This window comes from Passer domesticus, chromosome 4 (assembly GCF_036417665.1).
Source record: "Passer domesticus isolate bPasDom1 chromosome 4, bPasDom1.hap1, whole genome shotgun sequence".
Classification (NCBI taxonomy): domain Eukaryota; kingdom Metazoa; phylum Chordata; class Aves; order Passeriformes; family Passeridae; genus Passer; species Passer domesticus.
The window spans coordinates 47317195-47336580 of NC_087477.1; the positions used below are offsets into that span (position 1 = coordinate 47317195).

Sequence of the window (19386 nt, forward strand, 5' to 3'; positions counted from 1 at the left end):
TTTGCGTCTAAAATTTGATGCATGATTTTCTAGCGAGTAGATAAAACAGTTTATAGAAGTTTCTGGGGCAGTACTTGATTGTGGAGGTTTGGTTCATTCCCTGTTCTTTAATTTCTTAGAGCTTATCTCTGTAATCCATAGGAGGGGGCTATAAGGGAGCCTAAAAATATACTGGTTGTATCTCATAGTACTAACCTTCTTCACATCCTATTAACATCTTTATATACATATCTGGCTGTGCATGTGAGAGTAGGAGAGAGAATTAATGGTGGGAATAAAGTAGAAACTCCATTTCAAATAAAATGTATCAATAATTGGTTGTAATTATGTTGGATAAAGAATTAAAGCTAGATGATGGATAGATGATAACAAGATGGATGGCTTCTAGCAAAATCAAAAAGATTCATAAACTGTTCTGCAGACTAAATAACATGTAAAAAAGAAGATACTTTGTTTATTTTTCAGCCAAACTTGATATTTATTGGGATAAAATGCAAATATGAGATTAACAGATCATCAATAATGAATCTTACTTAAAGAGGATGTGGTTTATAGATATTACTGGCACTATTAATCACAGAATCACATAATAAGCTGAGTTGCAAGGATCCTCATGTCCAAATCCCAAGCCTGCACAGCACCATCCCCAAGAGTCACATCACGTGCATGAGTCAATTGTCCAAACACTCCTTGAGGTCCATCAGGCTTGGTGCTGTGACCACTTCCTTGGGGAGCCTGCTCCAGTGCCCAGCCACCATCTAGGTGAAGAATCTTGTTCTAATATACAACCTTAAATAGGCAGAGCTTCAGACCATTCCCTTTGTTCCTGTCACTTGTCACCACAGAGAGGAGATCAGAGCCTGCCTCTCAGCCTGCCTCTCTCCCTTCTGTAGACTCTCAGTTGCCGACTGCAATGGGGTCTCCCCTCAGTCTCCTCTTCTCCAGGCTGAACAGACCAAGTGACCTCAGCCACTCCTCGTTCAGCTTCTCCTCAAGGCCCTTCACCATCTTTGTTGCCTTTCTTTGGAGCTCTCTAATAGTTTAATGCCTTTCTTACGTTGTGGCACCCAAACCTGCACACAGAATTTGAGATGAGGGCACCCCAGTGCATAGGAGAGCAGGACAATGCTCTCCCTTGCTCAGCTGGTGATGCTGTGCCTGGTGCTCCCCAGGACATTGTTGGCCCTCCAATGTCACACTTGGGGGCCTGAGGTAGAACCCTTCCCTGCATTTCTGTCCAGGGAGTCTTAGCTACTCTAATGCATCAATGTTGATTTACATTTAAAGCTACTTAATAGAAAGAAAGATGTGATGAATTCTGAATTGGAAAGTGTATGAAATGTAAGCATTTATTGCAAATTGGAATGTGAAAAAACGTAGGAAATTAATAAGGGGTGGAAGACTGAAAAATATACATCTATATTCTAGCTGGTCTAAATAAAAAGAAAAGTATTTTTGAGAAAGCAGCCAGCTCAAAGTTTAAGGATTCAGTAGGATTTTATCATCAGAAAAATAGGCAGAAAATTGTACCCTTTAAAATATTGCTTTTAGTATCTCAGACTCCTGAGAAACCCATTTGTCTTCTTTAATAGTTTAAAATGCCTGGGACTCAGATTGAGTGACGTAAGTATTAATCAAATTAGAACATCTAACTGGAGCCTTTGTTCTTTGTATCTCATTCTATTCATCATAATCTATCCATATAGATTCTTCAAAACAAGAAAAAATAAAGTTTCTAGTAAAAAAGCTGACAATCAAATGGACGTATCAAATCTATGTTATTCATTGAAAGGACGCAAGTTCAAATTCAAGTCCTGAGTCAAGAGTGGATTATGTCTACTGAGAATTGCATTTCTCCCCTCATGTCTCTGTTTCTTGGTGTCCTTCCTGGCTTCACTAATCCTTTGATTCATAAAGACAGAAATTTGCTCTAGGGTTCAAGTGACACGTGATTGACTAGAACATTCCCTGTTCATCCCAGCAGGGTATGATGCAGAACAAGATAGTTTAGAGTGCTATAATTGATTGTTTTACAAGAGAAGAAGCTTTCCTCTTCCTTTAAAAGAGTAATAATATAATCAGGGAGAAAAATTGTGTTGGGATTCAAACTTTTAGCATCATGTTGAGCCCTTGCAACTTTCAAAATCATATTTCAATGTCCTCAAGACAGTTATTTTATAGTGTTATCACTGTCTAAAAATTAATTTAATAAAAATAAAGAAAGCCATGTGCATATTCTACAGTCCACTTTGTCTAAATTCAAGCTCTGTAAATGATGTTTGTAATGCCATGTATTCAAACTTCATGCTTTTGTCTTTCATTGAATTGATTCCACATAATTCTCTTCAGTCTATGCTGTGTATTTTTCACCCCACTACCTTCAGTCTCTCATGTCTGGAGTTAATATTTTTTGTTATTTGTTTCCTTAAGATGATTAAATTAAATAAAATACATTATTCATCACCTCGCAATATGAGATTTTATCTCCAGGACCCTACTGTAATAAATGAGTTTCCTACTGCAAATGTCACACAGGTCATTTTTCAGTACTCTCACTTCCAGCAAAAGTCTGGGTGTGCAAATACATAGCTCCAGCTACAGGAAGAGAAGTAATTAATCTACAAATCTAAAGCAGTGCCACACAGTTAGAATCAATGGCATTTTACTGTAACATTCTGAAGGTATCAGTTCAATTCCTTAGGTGAGATCCTGATCTTTTTTTCAGCTAAATTTCTTTACAAACCTTTTGGCCTTTCTTTTAAGGTTTCTGTGAAATGTCCCTAGATTCTTCTCTTGCAGTTATGGCTACAACAATGTCAGGGCTAGTAACTGCAGGCTTTGGATCCAGATCCATCAGAAAAGGAGAAAGTCAAATGCTGAAGCGAAGTATCTATAAATTACTTGTACTATAGTATTTCATTGTAGTACTGAAAAATACTTGTTTATTGCATTTCAAATGTGGTAATTTTAAAATCTTTTTGTAAAAGGGATTGTATGAATTTATAGTTATGCATTAATTTACCAGATGTGTGTTGGGGCTCATAATCTCTCAAAAAACTTTTCTCCCCCTTTTTACCCAAGAACAACTTTTTCCAATTTTTTTTTCCATGGTAACTGGTTAATAAGTGTTTAGATCTATTGTCAGTAGAGTGATCAGAGAAACACAAGTGGTTGAACACAAAGTATTCCAAGAAGATGTTTTCTATGTATTTTCAGTACTGCAGCTTGTTTGACAATCTCTCTGTCTGTCCTTTGCAGGTACTTGGCTGGACTTGCTTATATTCATTTTCATTTTTTGCTTCTGCAAGCAGCTTGCAAGAGCCTGTCCTTCATAGCCAATGTTTACTGTTCAGGTATGTTCTGTTCTTTACTACTGCTTTGTATTTAAATGATACAAATATATATTGAGCTCACAAATAAAGTAATAGTTTCTTATACCAAGGAAAGTTTTGGAGTATCCCAAGCAATGTTAGAACCCTGCTATAAAGTACTATTAACGGGGTGTTTCGGATTGAATAGGTAAAATGCAAAGATGCAGAGAAATATTAGAAGCAGACTGAAATAAAACCAGTATTTGTTGTGTAAGGAAATGCTTACAATGATCAGTCTAAATGCAAAGTGCAAATATACCTGCCCGTCTGATTTATGAACTCTTTCCCCTTTGTTTTGTGCCACCCTTGCACTTATATGGACTGCAGGATCAGGCGATTGTGACCATATGAGTGATTGAACTGGCTTTTACTTTTTGCTTGACTGCCAGGTTTAACATGGGCTACAACAATCTGTGATATCCCATATCTGTGACAACATCTGGCCATCTTCTTGGCAGGGCAAGTCTGTTCTCTCTACTTAGCTTTATCCCACCTAGTGGCAGTGCAAAAGGTATTAGTCAGGTGCATCTTCTTCCAGAACTGCAGAAAGGGAGATCTTGAGCCTAGGGGCAACTTTTGCTTTACGATATTGATGTAATTTTTACCTCCTATATAAAGGTTTTAATAAAATAACCATGCTTTGAGATCTTTGGCACATTATGTGACTAATAAGGAAACAGGTAAAATTTTAGGAATCATATTTAAAGTTAGACTTTAAAAATCGTGGGAGAACTTAGCTTCATTCTGGCATTTTACAGCATATCAAATGCATGCCTGGAAGTCAATGAAATTGCACTGACAGTTGATTTTTGGCTTGGCATTTTACTGTTGAAAGAGTGATGAGTGTGTTCACTGCCTTAAACTCTGGAAGGTTATTGTTAGGCAGTTAGACTTTGAAATGCTGTAAGATAAGAGATTATTTTAGCCAAAATGGAGTGCTCTGTGAGATTATAACTGTGCTTTGAACTGCAAAGGTAGGAAACTCTCAGGAGACAGTTCCATATCTGTTCTGTGCACTCCATCAAATACAGTACTTTTAATTTTCAAGATTAACAGTCTTCACCTACAAACTACTGAAGGACAAGAAACTTTTACAAATTTCTTTTCCAATTTGTGTGACAGCATCAATGCATTTGTCACTCTCAGCAGTAGTTTCTTCCTGAAATATTTTGACAGAATTGGGAAGCATTAAATTAAGTTTTACCTCAAAATTAAAAAAAGTCTAGTAATGACTTGGTATTTTTCCTCTTTATTCAAAGTATGAGTGACAACACCTGCAGTACATTTCCAGGTCACATGTGCATTGTGAGTTTGAAAGACATCACTGGAATTCTGAGCATATGATGAAGGTTGAGGTACACAGACCTGATAATTGTAGGTCAAACTCTACATTTGGATTGTTGCCACTGAAGTTGTTTGATGTTCCTGATATAATAGTGTTTTGCTCCAGAGCTAAATAAAGTAAAAGGAAGTGGCAATCCAACCTGATCCATTTGTCATCTTTGGAATAATGTATGTGAGTTGTTTTCAAGTAAAATCTGACATGTATGTTGTCATTGTTACTGCAGGACTATTAATTTAATTACAATTACCTATACTTCTTAAATTAAGTCAGTAACATTTGAATTTGCATGTATTTTCCTTACCATCTGTCTGCTTCCTTTTGTTTTTTTGGGGTTTTTTTTTAATCCCTTGTCATTTGCCTAGAAAGTATTGCAGGGATCAATTAACACCCGCTTGTTCACCTAGTAGCTTGCTGCTGGTTTTGGGCTGCAATAATAAGCTATACAGAAAGAGAAACTTCAAAGAAACAACATTTAGGAAGAGCAAGGAGTCTTCAGTGGGACAGAGAAGAATCTTATACCTTATTGAAAAATCTTGTTATGTGAGAGCAGTGACTTTCAGTATAGCAGAGCAACATTTACAGACATTTACATACTTGTGGAAGACAAAATCCCCAATCCCCAAATGCACCTTTCATTATTGACTAGGAGGGTGACCACAGTCTGCTCTATGCAGCAAGAGAATAAAATGAGTTTAAGATAAAAGATACTATCTAAACTGTTGTCAAATGCCCTGAGTACAGACAAGGGTGGATTACTCTGATTTAGAGACCCTCTTGTAGATCTTGACATATGAACATGGAAAAGAGATGTGTATTGAGCTGGTTGCTGCTGGAATCAGCAGGGCATGGATAAATTACTCCAGAGGCTCTGATCAGTGCAGCTTTGAAGAACTGTGACAATCTAACATCCACAGCCCCTTGCAGCTGCTGAACTCCCCATAACCTTATGCAAAGATGATTTAAAGTCTGTTTCATCTGCAGGAGAAAGACATTTAAACTTCATTTCTTGAAAGGCTTAATGTAGGCTTAATGTTTTAACAAAGAGAAGAATTTGTTATGAGTTAGTATGTCCCTAGTTTTGCACACAATATCTGTTTTCAGAAAGATGTGACTGTATGTACTTAAGACATTAAATACAAAACAGATGACTTTTTTACTTTCAATTCATTCATCAGATTAAAAAAAGGCAGAACATACTTTTCTACTGAATAAATTGCATATTGTATATGATGGGATTATTTTCAAGAAATGAAGCTCAAGTTCACAAATGTTTAAAAATTAGTTGAATAAAATGAAAAATATTAAAGGAATGCTTACTTTTTATAAGGAATTCAGAGAAAATGCAATATTTTCAGAAAATATTTCTATAGCTGCAGTTGAAAGAAATATTGTAAAATCAAACTTCCACAATAAAATAAGTAATATAGTTTTGATAATATATAATAAAACCAACATAAAAGGACAGTAATTTGTTTACACTTACTGAAAGCAATTTTTGTAATGGAAGATTAAAAGGCAAATTGGAGAATAAGCTTGCATTTGAACTCAGATTTGTGTCAATGTGAGTAAAGTTCAAGATAAAGTTCTGTGAAGCTATAAGCTTCTGAATTGCAATGAATTGAAATGTTGCTCCATTTTTTTCTGTTTTCAGTAAACAGCAATCTAAAACTTAAAATGTCCCAGTCCTTTATGCTCAGTCTGTTATTTATTTGTTTTTTCTCATTGAAGCCAGGTTATAAAGTTTTATTGACATAATCTCTTATTTGTTTGTTATATCACAGTTTCAAAACTATTAAGTGACACAATACGAATATGGAAAGATGGTGAATGTTTGCCATTTTCCATGATGTCAGTATGTGTTGCAAATTAGCAGCTGTGCTTTTATAATATGTCCCCACAAGTAAGCAAAATGTAATATAAACTACCCTCTAGAAAAAACCTTTTGAAGCTGGCAAACAGCAGATGTAATTTCTTGATTGGTGATTGGTGGGGGTTTTTTTGGTGTGTTTTTGTTTGGTTGGTTGATTTCATTTTGGTTGGGCTTTTTTGGGTTTGTGGGGTTTTTTTGTGTGGTTTTTTTTTTTTTGTTTTTGTTTTTGTTTTGTTTTGGTTTTTATTTAATTTTTGGGGGGGTTTTTTTGTTGTTTTTTGTTTTTTTTTTGTTTGGGTTTTCTTTTTTTTCTTTTTCTGAGGGAAACTGTCAGTTTTTATTTAGTTTGCACTGTGACCCTTCTTCTGGCTAAAACCTTTGAGGAAAAGCTGGATCATGTAGCAGAATGGGTACCAGAAGCAGCACAGCTGTCTTATCATGTTAGGTGAGCCTGCACTTCATGGTATCCTGGCTTTCACAACCATGTTACTTGAGATGAATGACACGTTCCAGCAAAAGGCACTTTGGTTTGTGACAACTCCTGTCGCTGACTGGCAGCACTGATACCTGAGTAACTGACAGCATACAACCTATGCAGAAACTTGAGACAGGAACTCATAGTATAGAATCAAAGAGAATCAAATTCCACTCTCTCACAAGTTGAGCAAGTAGACCCAAAGAAAGAGCTATTCTGACTGTGTGCATTTTCTGAAATATCTCAACATTCCAGTACAGTTGTGGAATTCACTGAATAATCAACAAAATAATCACTGGAAGATGAAAGGTCAGATTGTTTCCCACCTGTCTCCTTCCCCAACAGCCTTAATAGTAGTTTAGAAAGTGGCCTGACTATCCTGCTCCTTAGGCATAGAGGACTGGTAGAAAAAGCAATGTCTGCTCACCTTCATCCCCTCATTCTGTTGTCCACCCATTAATCTGAGAAGAGCCCAACTGGTGGACAGAGTGCTATGAAGAGATGCTTTAATTTTCCACACTTTTGCATCAGTGTGTTATAGCTACTATTCTGGTCCTGAAGGAAGAGATTTCATGAGGGTCGTTACTGAACTTTAGTATTATTCTTTCAATTGTTGGCCCTCTCCCAATTTATATTAATCATTGCCAGAACACATCATTTCCAGTAGCTCGGGCCAACTGCACCTTTGTTGCTATGTGCCCTGTTTTTTTACCTTTATCAATAATCTCTCATGTTAGCTGTTCTCCTTATTTTTCGTTCTTTGTTTGTAATACTTTGTAGTTTTGGATAACCAGCTCTTCTGCAACTGCACTTAACAATCCATTTCTCAGTATCAGATACTGTGGTGCTTTGGATGGTCAGGCAACACAGAAACTTTTACTGTTAGCTTTCGTGGTTATCAGTCAAGCCATTTTGAATTTCTGAATGGGAGGGCTGGTTCTACTGTGTCTGTTTTCCTCAACTCTATGAAAATCTGTAGTTCCTTTAGTATAGTTTAGTAGTATTCTTTTCTTCAGATTTGGTGGCTTTATTGTAAAAGGTGTAATCCTTTTACAGGGTACTTTTAAAGTATCCAAGTCGTTACAGATCCAACAGCTCTCAAGAGAAAACTTCTTGTGATAAAAATTCCTTGCTCATATTTTTGAAAATATGTCTTTGTCTTCAGGACTAACAAAACTGGAGGGATTAAGCAGGGCCATTCCCTGGCATTACAGGCATGAAAAACAGATTGTGTGTGTTTTTTAAAAAAATTGTTTTAGGACCTGTACACTGAAGGAATGGTTTTGCTTTATAGAATTACAAACATTTAATGCATTGGGTTTGCATATAATCACCTTATCTCCCAAATATAATAGATTTTCATATTATTAAGAATTCATAATCATTAAAGTAAATGTAGCATAGAAAAGTACTTCCCACCAGCTGAGGTGGGTGGCAGATGACAATGTGGTGAAGTTTGCTACCTCAAAACTTGAAATCTCCCTCGGGGATCTAAGACAGAAGTAACACACCAACATTAAGCAGAACAAAACCAAAAGTATTGTGCATCTTTCTCATAAACACACTTAGAAAATAAGTAATTGAAATGCTAAAGTTTTTGTAGAAAATTCAAAACTTTTTTTAATTTTTTATTAATCGGCATAACTTTAATGGCTGGAATATAAAGCAGAATTAATTGCTTATAGATTTCAGATGCTGTCTTCCCCAGGGTATAATTAGTAGTGTTGTGAGATTTATTTTTTTTTTTGCTTCATTTCAAATATACACTGCCTGGCTCTACTTCAGCTTAAGTCAATAGCATTATTTTCATTAACTCTCTCCTGTGATAGCCTAGTTCAGCTCAGAATGAAGGAAATGATTACCAGGGTGCTTTATTTAAAGAAATGGCTTTAACTGAGGTAAAAAACCTGAGATCAGCTCTATAAAGAATTTAAGATTAATACGCATAAACTGATTTATTTCTCTCCATATGATAGATGTTCCTCAGTGTTAGTATGTGGAATAATCAGTTGAATAATCAGATTAGAAAACTTAGATATGCAGTACTGTGTTAGTAAAGGGCTTTATGAAGAGAAGTGAAAGAAAATTATCTAGAACATCTTTTGAGTAACAAAGAAGTATATGGAATATACAGCAGCCCCAAAGACAAGGGCTAGAAGAATATTTATTGCCAGCACAAATTACTCAAAAAAAAATTTTTGGGCTGCTATTGTGCTTGATCAGCATAGTACAAAAAATAAATTTTGTGCATATATAATTTTTGGAGCAAAAGAAGCATTCTATTTCTTAGTAAGATTTGCCAACAGAACTTAACACATCAGGCAAATTTATCTGTATTTATTCAGATCTGGGCTTGAACTTTACAGTTTATAAATAGAAACGGTCTAGTCTTTCTAGTCTTTCCCTCTTAACCAAGAGGTGTTTAATAACTTTTTAGTAAACTTTGTTCAACACTGCCAATCTAGTCTCCTTCTTCTCTAGCTCCTGTTTTGAAGTAGTCATAAATATTCTTGTTCTGACTACTCACTCTTGATTACATGTTGAAAGAATGCCCAAGTTTCATTAAAAACTTTAATGTCAGGGGACCTGAGTACTCTGAAAAAGTCTCAAGTATCCTGTAAACAGCCAAAGTTTCAAAGTATTTATAAAGCCACATAAAGTAAGACTGCCTATTACAACAGCACAATGGCAAAATATTAGAAATACAAACCATGTGAAGGCTAGCAAAGTATTTTCAGAAGTGACTGTAGAGTCTTCATAACTTGATATAAGTCAAACAACTCAAAACATACCAGAACATTAGCAGACATTTAAAAAACAAAGCAAACATAAAGACTCAGAACTAAAACCCAACCTAAATCTAAACATTCTATTTCTTTGCAAAACCAGTCCATTGAAGCTTGTTGTTTTCCTACAACAACCAAGTGAATTTTTATCATATGTGAAAGTAGCTTGGTATGATTGTATGTATTGAATGGCTAAGAATATATTATTTTAGAGTCAACTGTCTGCATATCACATTAAAAAGGGTTCTAGGATTTAGTTTGGAAGAGTTTGGACAGCAAATAGTAAATACCTATGTGTAAATAACAAGTTTAAAGAGTTATTTCAAAGTAGCTTATAGAATCCTAGGTTACAGGATTGTTTCAGTTGGAAAAGACCTTAAGGACCGTTGATTCCCACCATTAACCTACCACTTCCAAGTCCACCACTAAACCAGATGGTGACTCAACTGCTTCCAGGAGAATGCTGGAACATTCATCAAACAGCATCAAAAGTTTTCCCAAAGCTCAGGCAGACAGCATCCACAACCTTTGCTCATCCCCTAAGTGGGTGACCTTGTCACAGAAAGATCAGGTTGATGAAGCAGGACCTGCCTTCTATAAACCCCTGCTGTTTGGGCCTGAGCTCCTGTTACCCTGGGCATACTGAGAGATGGCATCAGACAATCTGCTTCCCCTGCACTGAGGTCACGTTGACAGGATTATACTATCTCACCTTCTTCCAACCTTTCTTGTAGGTGAGCAACACTTCAAACTTTGTGAAGTTTTGTTTGACTGGCAGCTCTCCAATCAACCAGCACTGTTGGTAAGTGATGGAAAGTGGCTCAGTGAGCACTTCTGTAAATTTGTCTTTTTAAGTAGGGTTGCACATTCCTTTACGGGCTTCACTGTGTAAGGAAAGATTTTGATTTGCTGTTGTTAGGGTATCACTAAATGTTCTTTCACTGAAGCTGATTTCTGTTAAAAGTAATAGAAGAGTTTTGGGGGATTTTTGTGTGTAAGCAGTAAGATTTCATATAATTATATTAGCAGGAGTTTAAATGCTTTGGTTTTTAAATTAGCAGTAATGAATATGTTAAAATGAATAGTTGACATATACTTTGTGAAACAGCAGCTTAAGGAATTCATCTTTGTAGTAGCTGACCCACATAAGAGTCCTGCTCCTGAATGCACTACATTGGGAGTGAAGAGAGAGGAATTATTTTTAAAACTAGATTTGCTGTTCCCTGCTAAAAAAAAGTGCCCTGTATCTGTCTCTGCCAGCAAAATTCAGGCTCAGCAGTTTGATATGACACTAATTTACTTGCAGAGAGATTTATAAACCTTCATAAATAGCAGAACAATATGATTAGATAGTACTTCTGTTGATTCCATTACAGCAGAGGTTTAAAGATACTAAGAAAAAAATCAAATGGCCCAAGCTGGAATTACACTTTCTTAATGGAATGGGGAAAAAATCCCAGCAGTAATGAAAAAGAAACAAAGAATTTCTGCTGTGATCAAGCACGGAAACCATTTCTTAAGCTTTGATGGATGGATTGCATTAAAAGTTGGAAATCAGAACCACACATCGTTCTTCTTCAAGATGTAGATTTCATTTATAACTTTATTGAATTGTTTTAAAAATTATTTATTTCAGTTTCCATGGGCCATTTGAATATTTTCATACAGACTGGGCTAGGTACTGGATCATGCCCTCAGAAAAGCACCCAGAAAACTGTGAGGACTTTTTTGGTAGTGATGTATTCTACTTTTATTCCTTTTAATGTGCCATGTCAGCAGTTGTCTGACCATGCCTTTTTTTAAGCTGAGCAAGGCAGGAGTTACGAACTGACAGCCAGCATATGAAACTGTTTGGAAGCTGAGCCATATGTTACAGATATGATGTGCCCCTTGCTCTTTGTCTTCTTTGGACAGTTTCCTGTGAGGAGGGAGGGCGTCTTACTGAAATGAATGCAGACCATTTATATGGTTGTAAACTTCAGCACATGGCTTAGCACCAGTAAATCTTCAGTCAAAAATCTCCACTGGACAAGGATTTATTTAGAAAAAAGTTTTAAAGTGCCACTGTATGAAGCTTGGCTTCATTCTTTTGCTCAGCTACTTGTTTGGAGAAATTTACATGTATATACATATTTGCACATAGAACGTTTTTTCCATATTTTCCTGACAAAACATTTTAGATGCTTATTAAGATTTCTTTACACAAAGAAATGAATATCAAGAGCTATCAGTAGGTAGGAAATTTATTTAGGAAGTTGAATACCTGTATTGCAATCCTAACAGTAACAAATATTCAAATACCACATAATATTTGGTCCTGTCATTCCAAGATGTGCAAGGTTTTTGCTCAGCCCACTGTCAGATTGCTTTTTCCTGTTATTGCCCAATAAAAATTAGTAGTTTGAGCAAGGATGCTGGATTTCAATGCAAACTGAAGTATAAAATACTCTGCTGCATACGTTGGAGACTAAAGCAAAGATAATTTAATGTGTCTATTTCTTTGAAAAGGCTTGTGTTCAGTCCTCTTATTTTTAGAGCTTATTGTTTCCCAGTGAATATGAAACTGAATGAAAAATAGTCTTGTGAACTGCATCTTTAGAGGAATGATAGCATAACTGGTCAGGAGCATCAAAACAATAAACCCTTATCTGGGGTCTGGACAAGATTAATGCAGTGGAATTTAATAGAGGAAAAAGTGGTTGTTTTGGAGAGGGTAGATAGGCTGGAGACCCTTCTTTCTGGTCCAGTCCTTACTCTAAACCTGTATCTATTTACATCAATGAAGTTTTTAATAACATTTAACTGTTGACTGCTGCTGCATTAACAAACCCAGCAATGAAATATCCCATCAGGGCTAAGCAAAACTCCCGTACAAAGTTTCCGGAGGTCCTGTCAGGACATGATTGAATGGGGCCTGCATTTTCTTTCAAAGTTGATTTGTTTCCTGAAAAAGATACTGGAAATGCCACCAATCCTTGTTCTGCTTTGGTAGAAACCATAACATTCCAGTAAGGTTGCAGAAGCCTCAAATGAAGACTTTATAAAACTAAATATTGCTCCTTATTTAAAAAAAAATTAAAAAATAAAAATTGGACTTTCAACATAACTGGCCTTATGTAAAACAGTTCAATTATTTGCAGAGGAAATCCTGTCTTTCTGGTGTAGTTTTCTGTAAGAAATATAATTACACACAACTTGTATAGCAACTAAAACTTGCTGGTTTGTAGGACAGCTATGTTCTTTAATACTCTTTCATTAAAGTGTTTGGCTCAATCTGCTTATTACTTTTTTATTTCCTTTTGAAAAGGCCACACCCTTTCTGTGAAATATATATCCCAAATAGGTCTGAGAATATATGCCCAAAATGCTCTCATGCTCTCTGTAGTCAGAAGAGCTATGGTTAATTTTTAAATTAGAAAATGAAAATAGAAACATACACATGCAACTTAGAAATGTGAAGATATTTTCTTAGATGCAATATATCCTTTGAAGGAAAAGAAGAAAAAATGATGTGTTTTTTGGTATTATTTATCTTAAAACTCTAACTGCAAGTATACTGAGAGGAAACAACAGCCACAGGGAATAATACTAAAACAGTGGTTATGGGTTTCCAGAATAAAGATTTCTGCTTCCAGCAAAGTCAGGAAGGTTTTAGGTGACGAAAATATCCATTATTTTGATTTTATCTTTAATAATGCAGAAGACAAAAAACTCAAAACAAACCCCAAACACTCTTCCAAGCACATATCTTTTACAAATAGAGTGTAAAAGGGTGGCTGATACTATACAAAATTATGCATTTATTAATTCAAAAGAATTATTTTTTATAGAACTTGTTTCCAAGTTATATAGAATATAGATAGTGATAACTTGTTCTTGCAAACAAAAACATTTTAATGGCAGGCAAGAGAGACTGACTGTACATCTTTGCTCTATTCATGTCCTGTAATGTTTAACAGAAAAATATAAACCACAAATTATTCACTCAGTCTTGTATATGACATCAAACCAATCTTTTGCAGAAACTGACTGAATTGAATGTTGCTTGTTTGAATGAACTTCTTCCTGTCACAAAACAGAGTAGGAAAAAAAACCCTGAAAAGTTGAAATCTCTCCTTACCTTGACAAACACAACATAAATCAAGAGCTCTTTGTTGTCTGTCATTAAATATAAACACATAAAATATGTGTTTATATTTATAAACACATATTCAGAAATATTTTGTTTTCAGAAAAGTTTTGTTTTAAACAGAAAACTAGAAAACTTTATTTGAACCTTCAGGGTTTAAACATTTAACTGTATATCAGAAAACTTTTGTGACAGTGACTGAGTCCACTACTTTCCTGCTGCCTTTGATAAAATATATAATCCAATAGACTTTCTATTTAAAAAAAAAAATCTTAGGCTTTTTTGATATGCTGGACCTTTATGTCAGAAAGCTGTGACACTGGGCTCGGGGATTGCTATTCTTAGCCTCTCAATATGCTTGGAAGAGGAAAATCATCACCTTGAAATTATCTGTAGGGTTTGAGCTAAGGAGAAATGCAACAAAAAAATGTCCATTTACATTTCCCAACACAGACAACATAGATACAAATGTCTGTAGGAACACCATTGTGAAAGAAAAAGAAACCAAGTTTAAACTGGATGTTTGAGACAAAATTATAATAGTTTCTCTTACCAGCTGGGAACTCTGGCCTGATTTCCTCATGAGATCCTGCTTATATGCATCATTTCTTGTATCTCAGATTGCTCTCCTTGGAGAGAATGCCTACTGTCAAAGTTTATGTTAAATTTTCTGTCCAATTTACATGGATCCTTTTCCTCCTCCCTGCTCCTCTTATCTGCACCCCATTTCTTCTGCTTCACCCCATTTCTTCTGTCTCTATTTCATTCAGGAAAAAAAGCAGTATCAAACTTGAATACATCAGGAATGGATGCACCTTTTTTGAATAAGTAGATATTCTGCTTACAGGCAGAGTTCTTCATCTTATTGATGATTTTCCAGCTTAGTCAAGGTAACCCCTCAGCACTCCATCATCAAAATGATGAAGTTCTACATTTGCACAACTTTACATAAGCTTACTGAACAATACTATGGCTGAAAACACTGCAGTGTATTCAGGGTGTTGGGCACTATTACTAATACTTGTTCTGAGATGTGATCTGTTTGCAAACTATTTAGAATGTTGATAGGTTTCAGACTGAAATTCAAGGTACATTTTTGAGGAATATAATAATGGCAACAAACACGTCCTAGCAAGAAGTATTTAAATGTTCGAAGCTTAGCTGCATAGAAGCAGCATTATTTACATATCTATATACACCTGAAGCTTTGCATGCAATATGTTAAATTGGGAATCTAATTGCTTAACTTCCTTATTTCATATTTCATTCATTATTTCTGTGAACCTCACAGAGAAATTATGCCTAGGTTTTTGTATGTATTTACAAATCATAGAATTTAGCTAATTAAACTAAATGTCTATGCTAACTGACTTGCCTCTAATTTACTGAAAAATTTGCAATGCATTTATTGGGTTCCAGGGTATTTAACTTAGAGCATATTAATTTAGCAAGAGCACATCTGAGTTCCCATGTAGATTCTGAAAGCCGCACTGTGACCAAGGTGCCATTATCTCTTTGTTTAACACCTGCATGTATTTCATTTACCTGTCATTTTCTCTTTATTTTTGCATTCCAAACAAGCTCCAGCTGCACTCCTCATAAGCTGGTTTAAAAAGACACACAAAACTTTTAGGAATTCACCAGGTGATTAAATATTCTAATGTGGGTTATCCTAATTACCTCATTGCACCTAAAATCTGTAGTATGTAAGGTTGTGTAGTAAGGCCTTAACACTGTACAGAATTAGTTGTCCAGTTTTCCTATTCCCTTTGATAAGGAAAGAAATATGTATGATTCACTAAGCTGGAAATCAGTGTGATGTGCTGCATGTGTTACAGCACATCAAGGTGCACTTCACATGAGTGTTAAGGTACTACCAGCAAAAATTATTTTAATAGTCACATTCAATTATTGAAAAGGAGCTATTTTTTTGATTGTATTGTTGGGCTTTGAAGGCTTTCTAAACTTTTCTCTTGGGAGAATTATGTCCTGTTATTATTCTTCCTGCATTTCTACATTATATACTATGACTCACACTCAGAATTTCATTACTTTGTTAATTTTGTCAGGTCTGTGGAGGAGTTGAATAGAAAAGGCTTGTTGGGCTAGGCTGAAGTTTGCAGATATTGAAAGAGACATTTGAATAGCGCTTAAACAGTTAAATCCAAAACTGTAGTCCTGGAAACCCTGCTGAGCTACTGCCTAATCCCAAGGGGATCTGAACTGTAAATGGACTCCAATTTCAGCTTCATGGAAAATCTTCTTGTGTCTTGACAGTGATATATTCCTGTCCAACTCACCTGATTGCTCAGTCAGGAAAAATATCCATGTCCTCCTCAGACCTATTCAGAGCTCGTTTTCACGTAAAATATAGTAAGGGTCAGCTATCACCGGGGGAAAAAACCAAACCAACAACTCCAAGTAATTTCCTCAATTCTTTCCCCTACCTTTATTCATTCAATTTTCTTTCTTTTTTTCCTCAAGCTGTCTTCTACTTCTTGATTCTGACTAGATTGTCCCAGTCTGATGATCTGTGGTTGTCTTTGCTTGTTTATGCTCTAGCATCTACCTCTGTTCTTTCTCTCCAGGCGTGTTTTAATTATGGATAGGCATCAAGTTATCTCCTGGCAGCTGAAGTCCAGAAGTGACTTGGAGAACCTGGGGGAGAAAAAGCGTCTCCCTTCCCTTAAGAGAACAGAGTAACTTCTTCTTGGAGTACCATGGATGTGCCGAATGTGATGGTTGTGCGTGTCCTGCACAGCACAGGATTACAGTCAGGGAAGGCAAATCTTTGCAGAATTCACTGCAAAATTCTGACCTTTGTTGCTTCAGTATATGCAAACTTCATTTTAATAGCTATATAATAGAGGAAGATCTTAAGGAAATATGGAAAAGGCAGATCCTTATCTCTTGTCTATCCTTTTTCAAGTTTCATGTTCTGATGCAGGCTTTAGGGCTTCTGTGTGAATTGGCTCTAAGAGTTTAATAGGACATAAAAACACTTTTTTTTTTTTTTTTTTTTTTTTTTTTTAATAATTGAGCTTTTTTGCCTGAGATTTTTCTAAAAATCTGAGACATACTTCTTTGTAATAGTTTAATGTATTGCTTTAAGTTTTTCAAAATTAGTTATAGTTAATCAAATAAAATAAAGGAGAATTATAAACTTAGAGGTAACAATATTTGACAAATAAATTCTTTCGTGATTATTTCAAAAGTTGGGCATACTTTCACCCACCACAATAACAGGACCATTCAAGTGCTTCTCCTGGGAGAAAAATCCTGTAGTGCTTTACCTCTCTTGAGACAAAAAAGGAGCTGCATGAAGACTTCAGAGACAGAAGGACTTTTTTTCCCTGGACTGGTCTCTTGTTACAGTCATCTTGCAGTCTTGCTGCAGGTATACTAACAATGTAAACTACATTTCCATGCTTCATGTGGCAGTTTTGCCTTTGGATAGTCACTATACTGTTTTCTAAGCAGCTGATGAATTCAAGCAGCCAGCTGTATTCACTGAACTGGATGAGGTTTCATTAGTGTGGCTGTAAGCAGAATTTGACCGATAAAATGGTCTCTTTCTTCTCTGCAATATTGCTTGCGTCTGCTGGTGACAGGGTTGCTTGTTTTATCTCAGTGCTTTTATCTGTTCTACTCTCCAGTAAGACCCTTCTTCCAAATGGCTCCATGCTTCTAGGCATATTTTAATAATTCATCACAAAAAGCTAGAGTAAGCAAGATAAATAACACAGCACGATCTATGGCTGTGCCTCAAAGGCAGGAAGCACAAATCGTGTTTAACCACATAAACATCAAGCTCTCATCTCACTTTACAGACAGGGAGGGAGCAGTACACTTAGTAAAAAACAAAACAAAACTAAACACCCATCTAATCTATAAATACCTGACTTAATAGAAAAAAAAAAGAAGAAATTAATTGGAAAATTCATAAAATAGATGGCAATTATTTAAGGGAAGCATTATTCAAAAATATGAAGATGCATTCATGCACATAGCAGTTTTAAAAAAAATATTCATATAGAACCAACTAAATATGTCAGTGGTAAATGTCAGCTTCATTTCTCTTACATTGTATTTTTTGGCTTTCTGTGAAGAAAACCCTCAATAATTATTTAAGGTCTTTGTTGAAACTGACAACTCTGCATGTTATTCAGGATTATTCAGTCTATTTATGTAGAAGTGGCTCATAAGAATATACCTGACCCTGCAACTACTTAACTGTTGAGCTCTTTTTCTATTACCTCCTTCCCTATTGCTTCAAAGATCCTATCCTTTCACCTTCCTAACTCTCTAAGTTCTTACAAAATTCTTACTTCTATACATGTCCCCACAACTCCTAGCTCTTTCTCTAAACCCTTTTTGGTGATATAATGTATAATTAATGATATTTCTAAATATTTATCAAAATAGGTGATAAACTATTCATGTGTCCACTGTATGCTCCAGGGACAGCAATGACATAATCATCCCCAAATACCTGGCATTGGAAGGTGAAGCTATAAAATGGAAATGTGTAGAGAAAAAGGAGAGTAGTTTTTTGGGGATACCCAGTGGGAAAAACAAGTGGCAGCTTAAAATGTTCATAATAGCATTATCTTCTGCTCTATGCCTTCTGTCCCAGCTTATGGATGAGACGAGAGGATTAGGATACCATGGAGAGAGCAGGGAGAGAAGGTTCATTGTGCAGGCACCAGGGAAAAAACTGGCTATGATACAAATACACCAGGAGATGTGCCAGAAATGTCCATTAGCCTCACAGATCTTTAAGCTCCCTGGCTTTTCTAGCATTTTTCTTCTTTCTTGGACACTTGCGGAAACATTCATTCTCAACAATTCATCACAAATCTTGTGCTATGTCTTAAAAGATTCCTTTAACTTAGGTATTTGTATACAGCAAGTTTGCACTCTGAGAACCTCTTTCTCTTCAAGCAACACTTTTCCTTTGGCCCCAAGTTCATTATTTGGAGTTTTCTCTTCACATTCTGTATTTTTTCCTGCAATTCTTTTAGTCTCATGAAGTTCCATTCATTTGTACTACAGATTACTCACAAATTGAGTCATTGGCTCAAGACAGAGGACTGATCAAACAGCTGCTTTTGTGTATTTTTAAATAAGAGTGATAGTGTGGATTGATAAAGCTCTGTTCAATCACCAGGACTTTTCATTTCTCCACCAACTGTAAGTTGTGCAGAAAAATCTGTGATACCCATGGACATTTTCACATTGGCAATTGAGAGGGCTTGATAGAGATGAAGAACAGCCATGATAGCCATGATGAGAAGGACTTGGGTGGATGAGAGGTTGGATATGAGCCAGCAACACGCACTTGTATTCCGGAAACATAATTGTGTTCTTGGCTGCATTTAAAGCAGCATGGCCAGCAGGGCAAGGGAAG

General features: G+C 35.8%; 1 protein-coding gene across 1 annotated transcript in view; it reads left to right on the plus strand.

Moving 5' to 3' along the window:
- LOC135299148 (uncharacterized) overlaps window positions 1–19386 on the plus strand; it is a 475254-nt gene that overhangs the window by 314055 nt on the left and 141813 nt on the right. The window contains exons 7-8 of the mRNA XM_064417695.1: window positions 3259–3353; window positions 10582–10649. Of these exons, the coding sequence (XP_064273765.1) occupies window positions 3259–3353; window positions 10582–10649 (163 nt within the window). The remainder of the gene's footprint in view (window positions 1–3258; window positions 3354–10581; window positions 10650–19386) is intronic.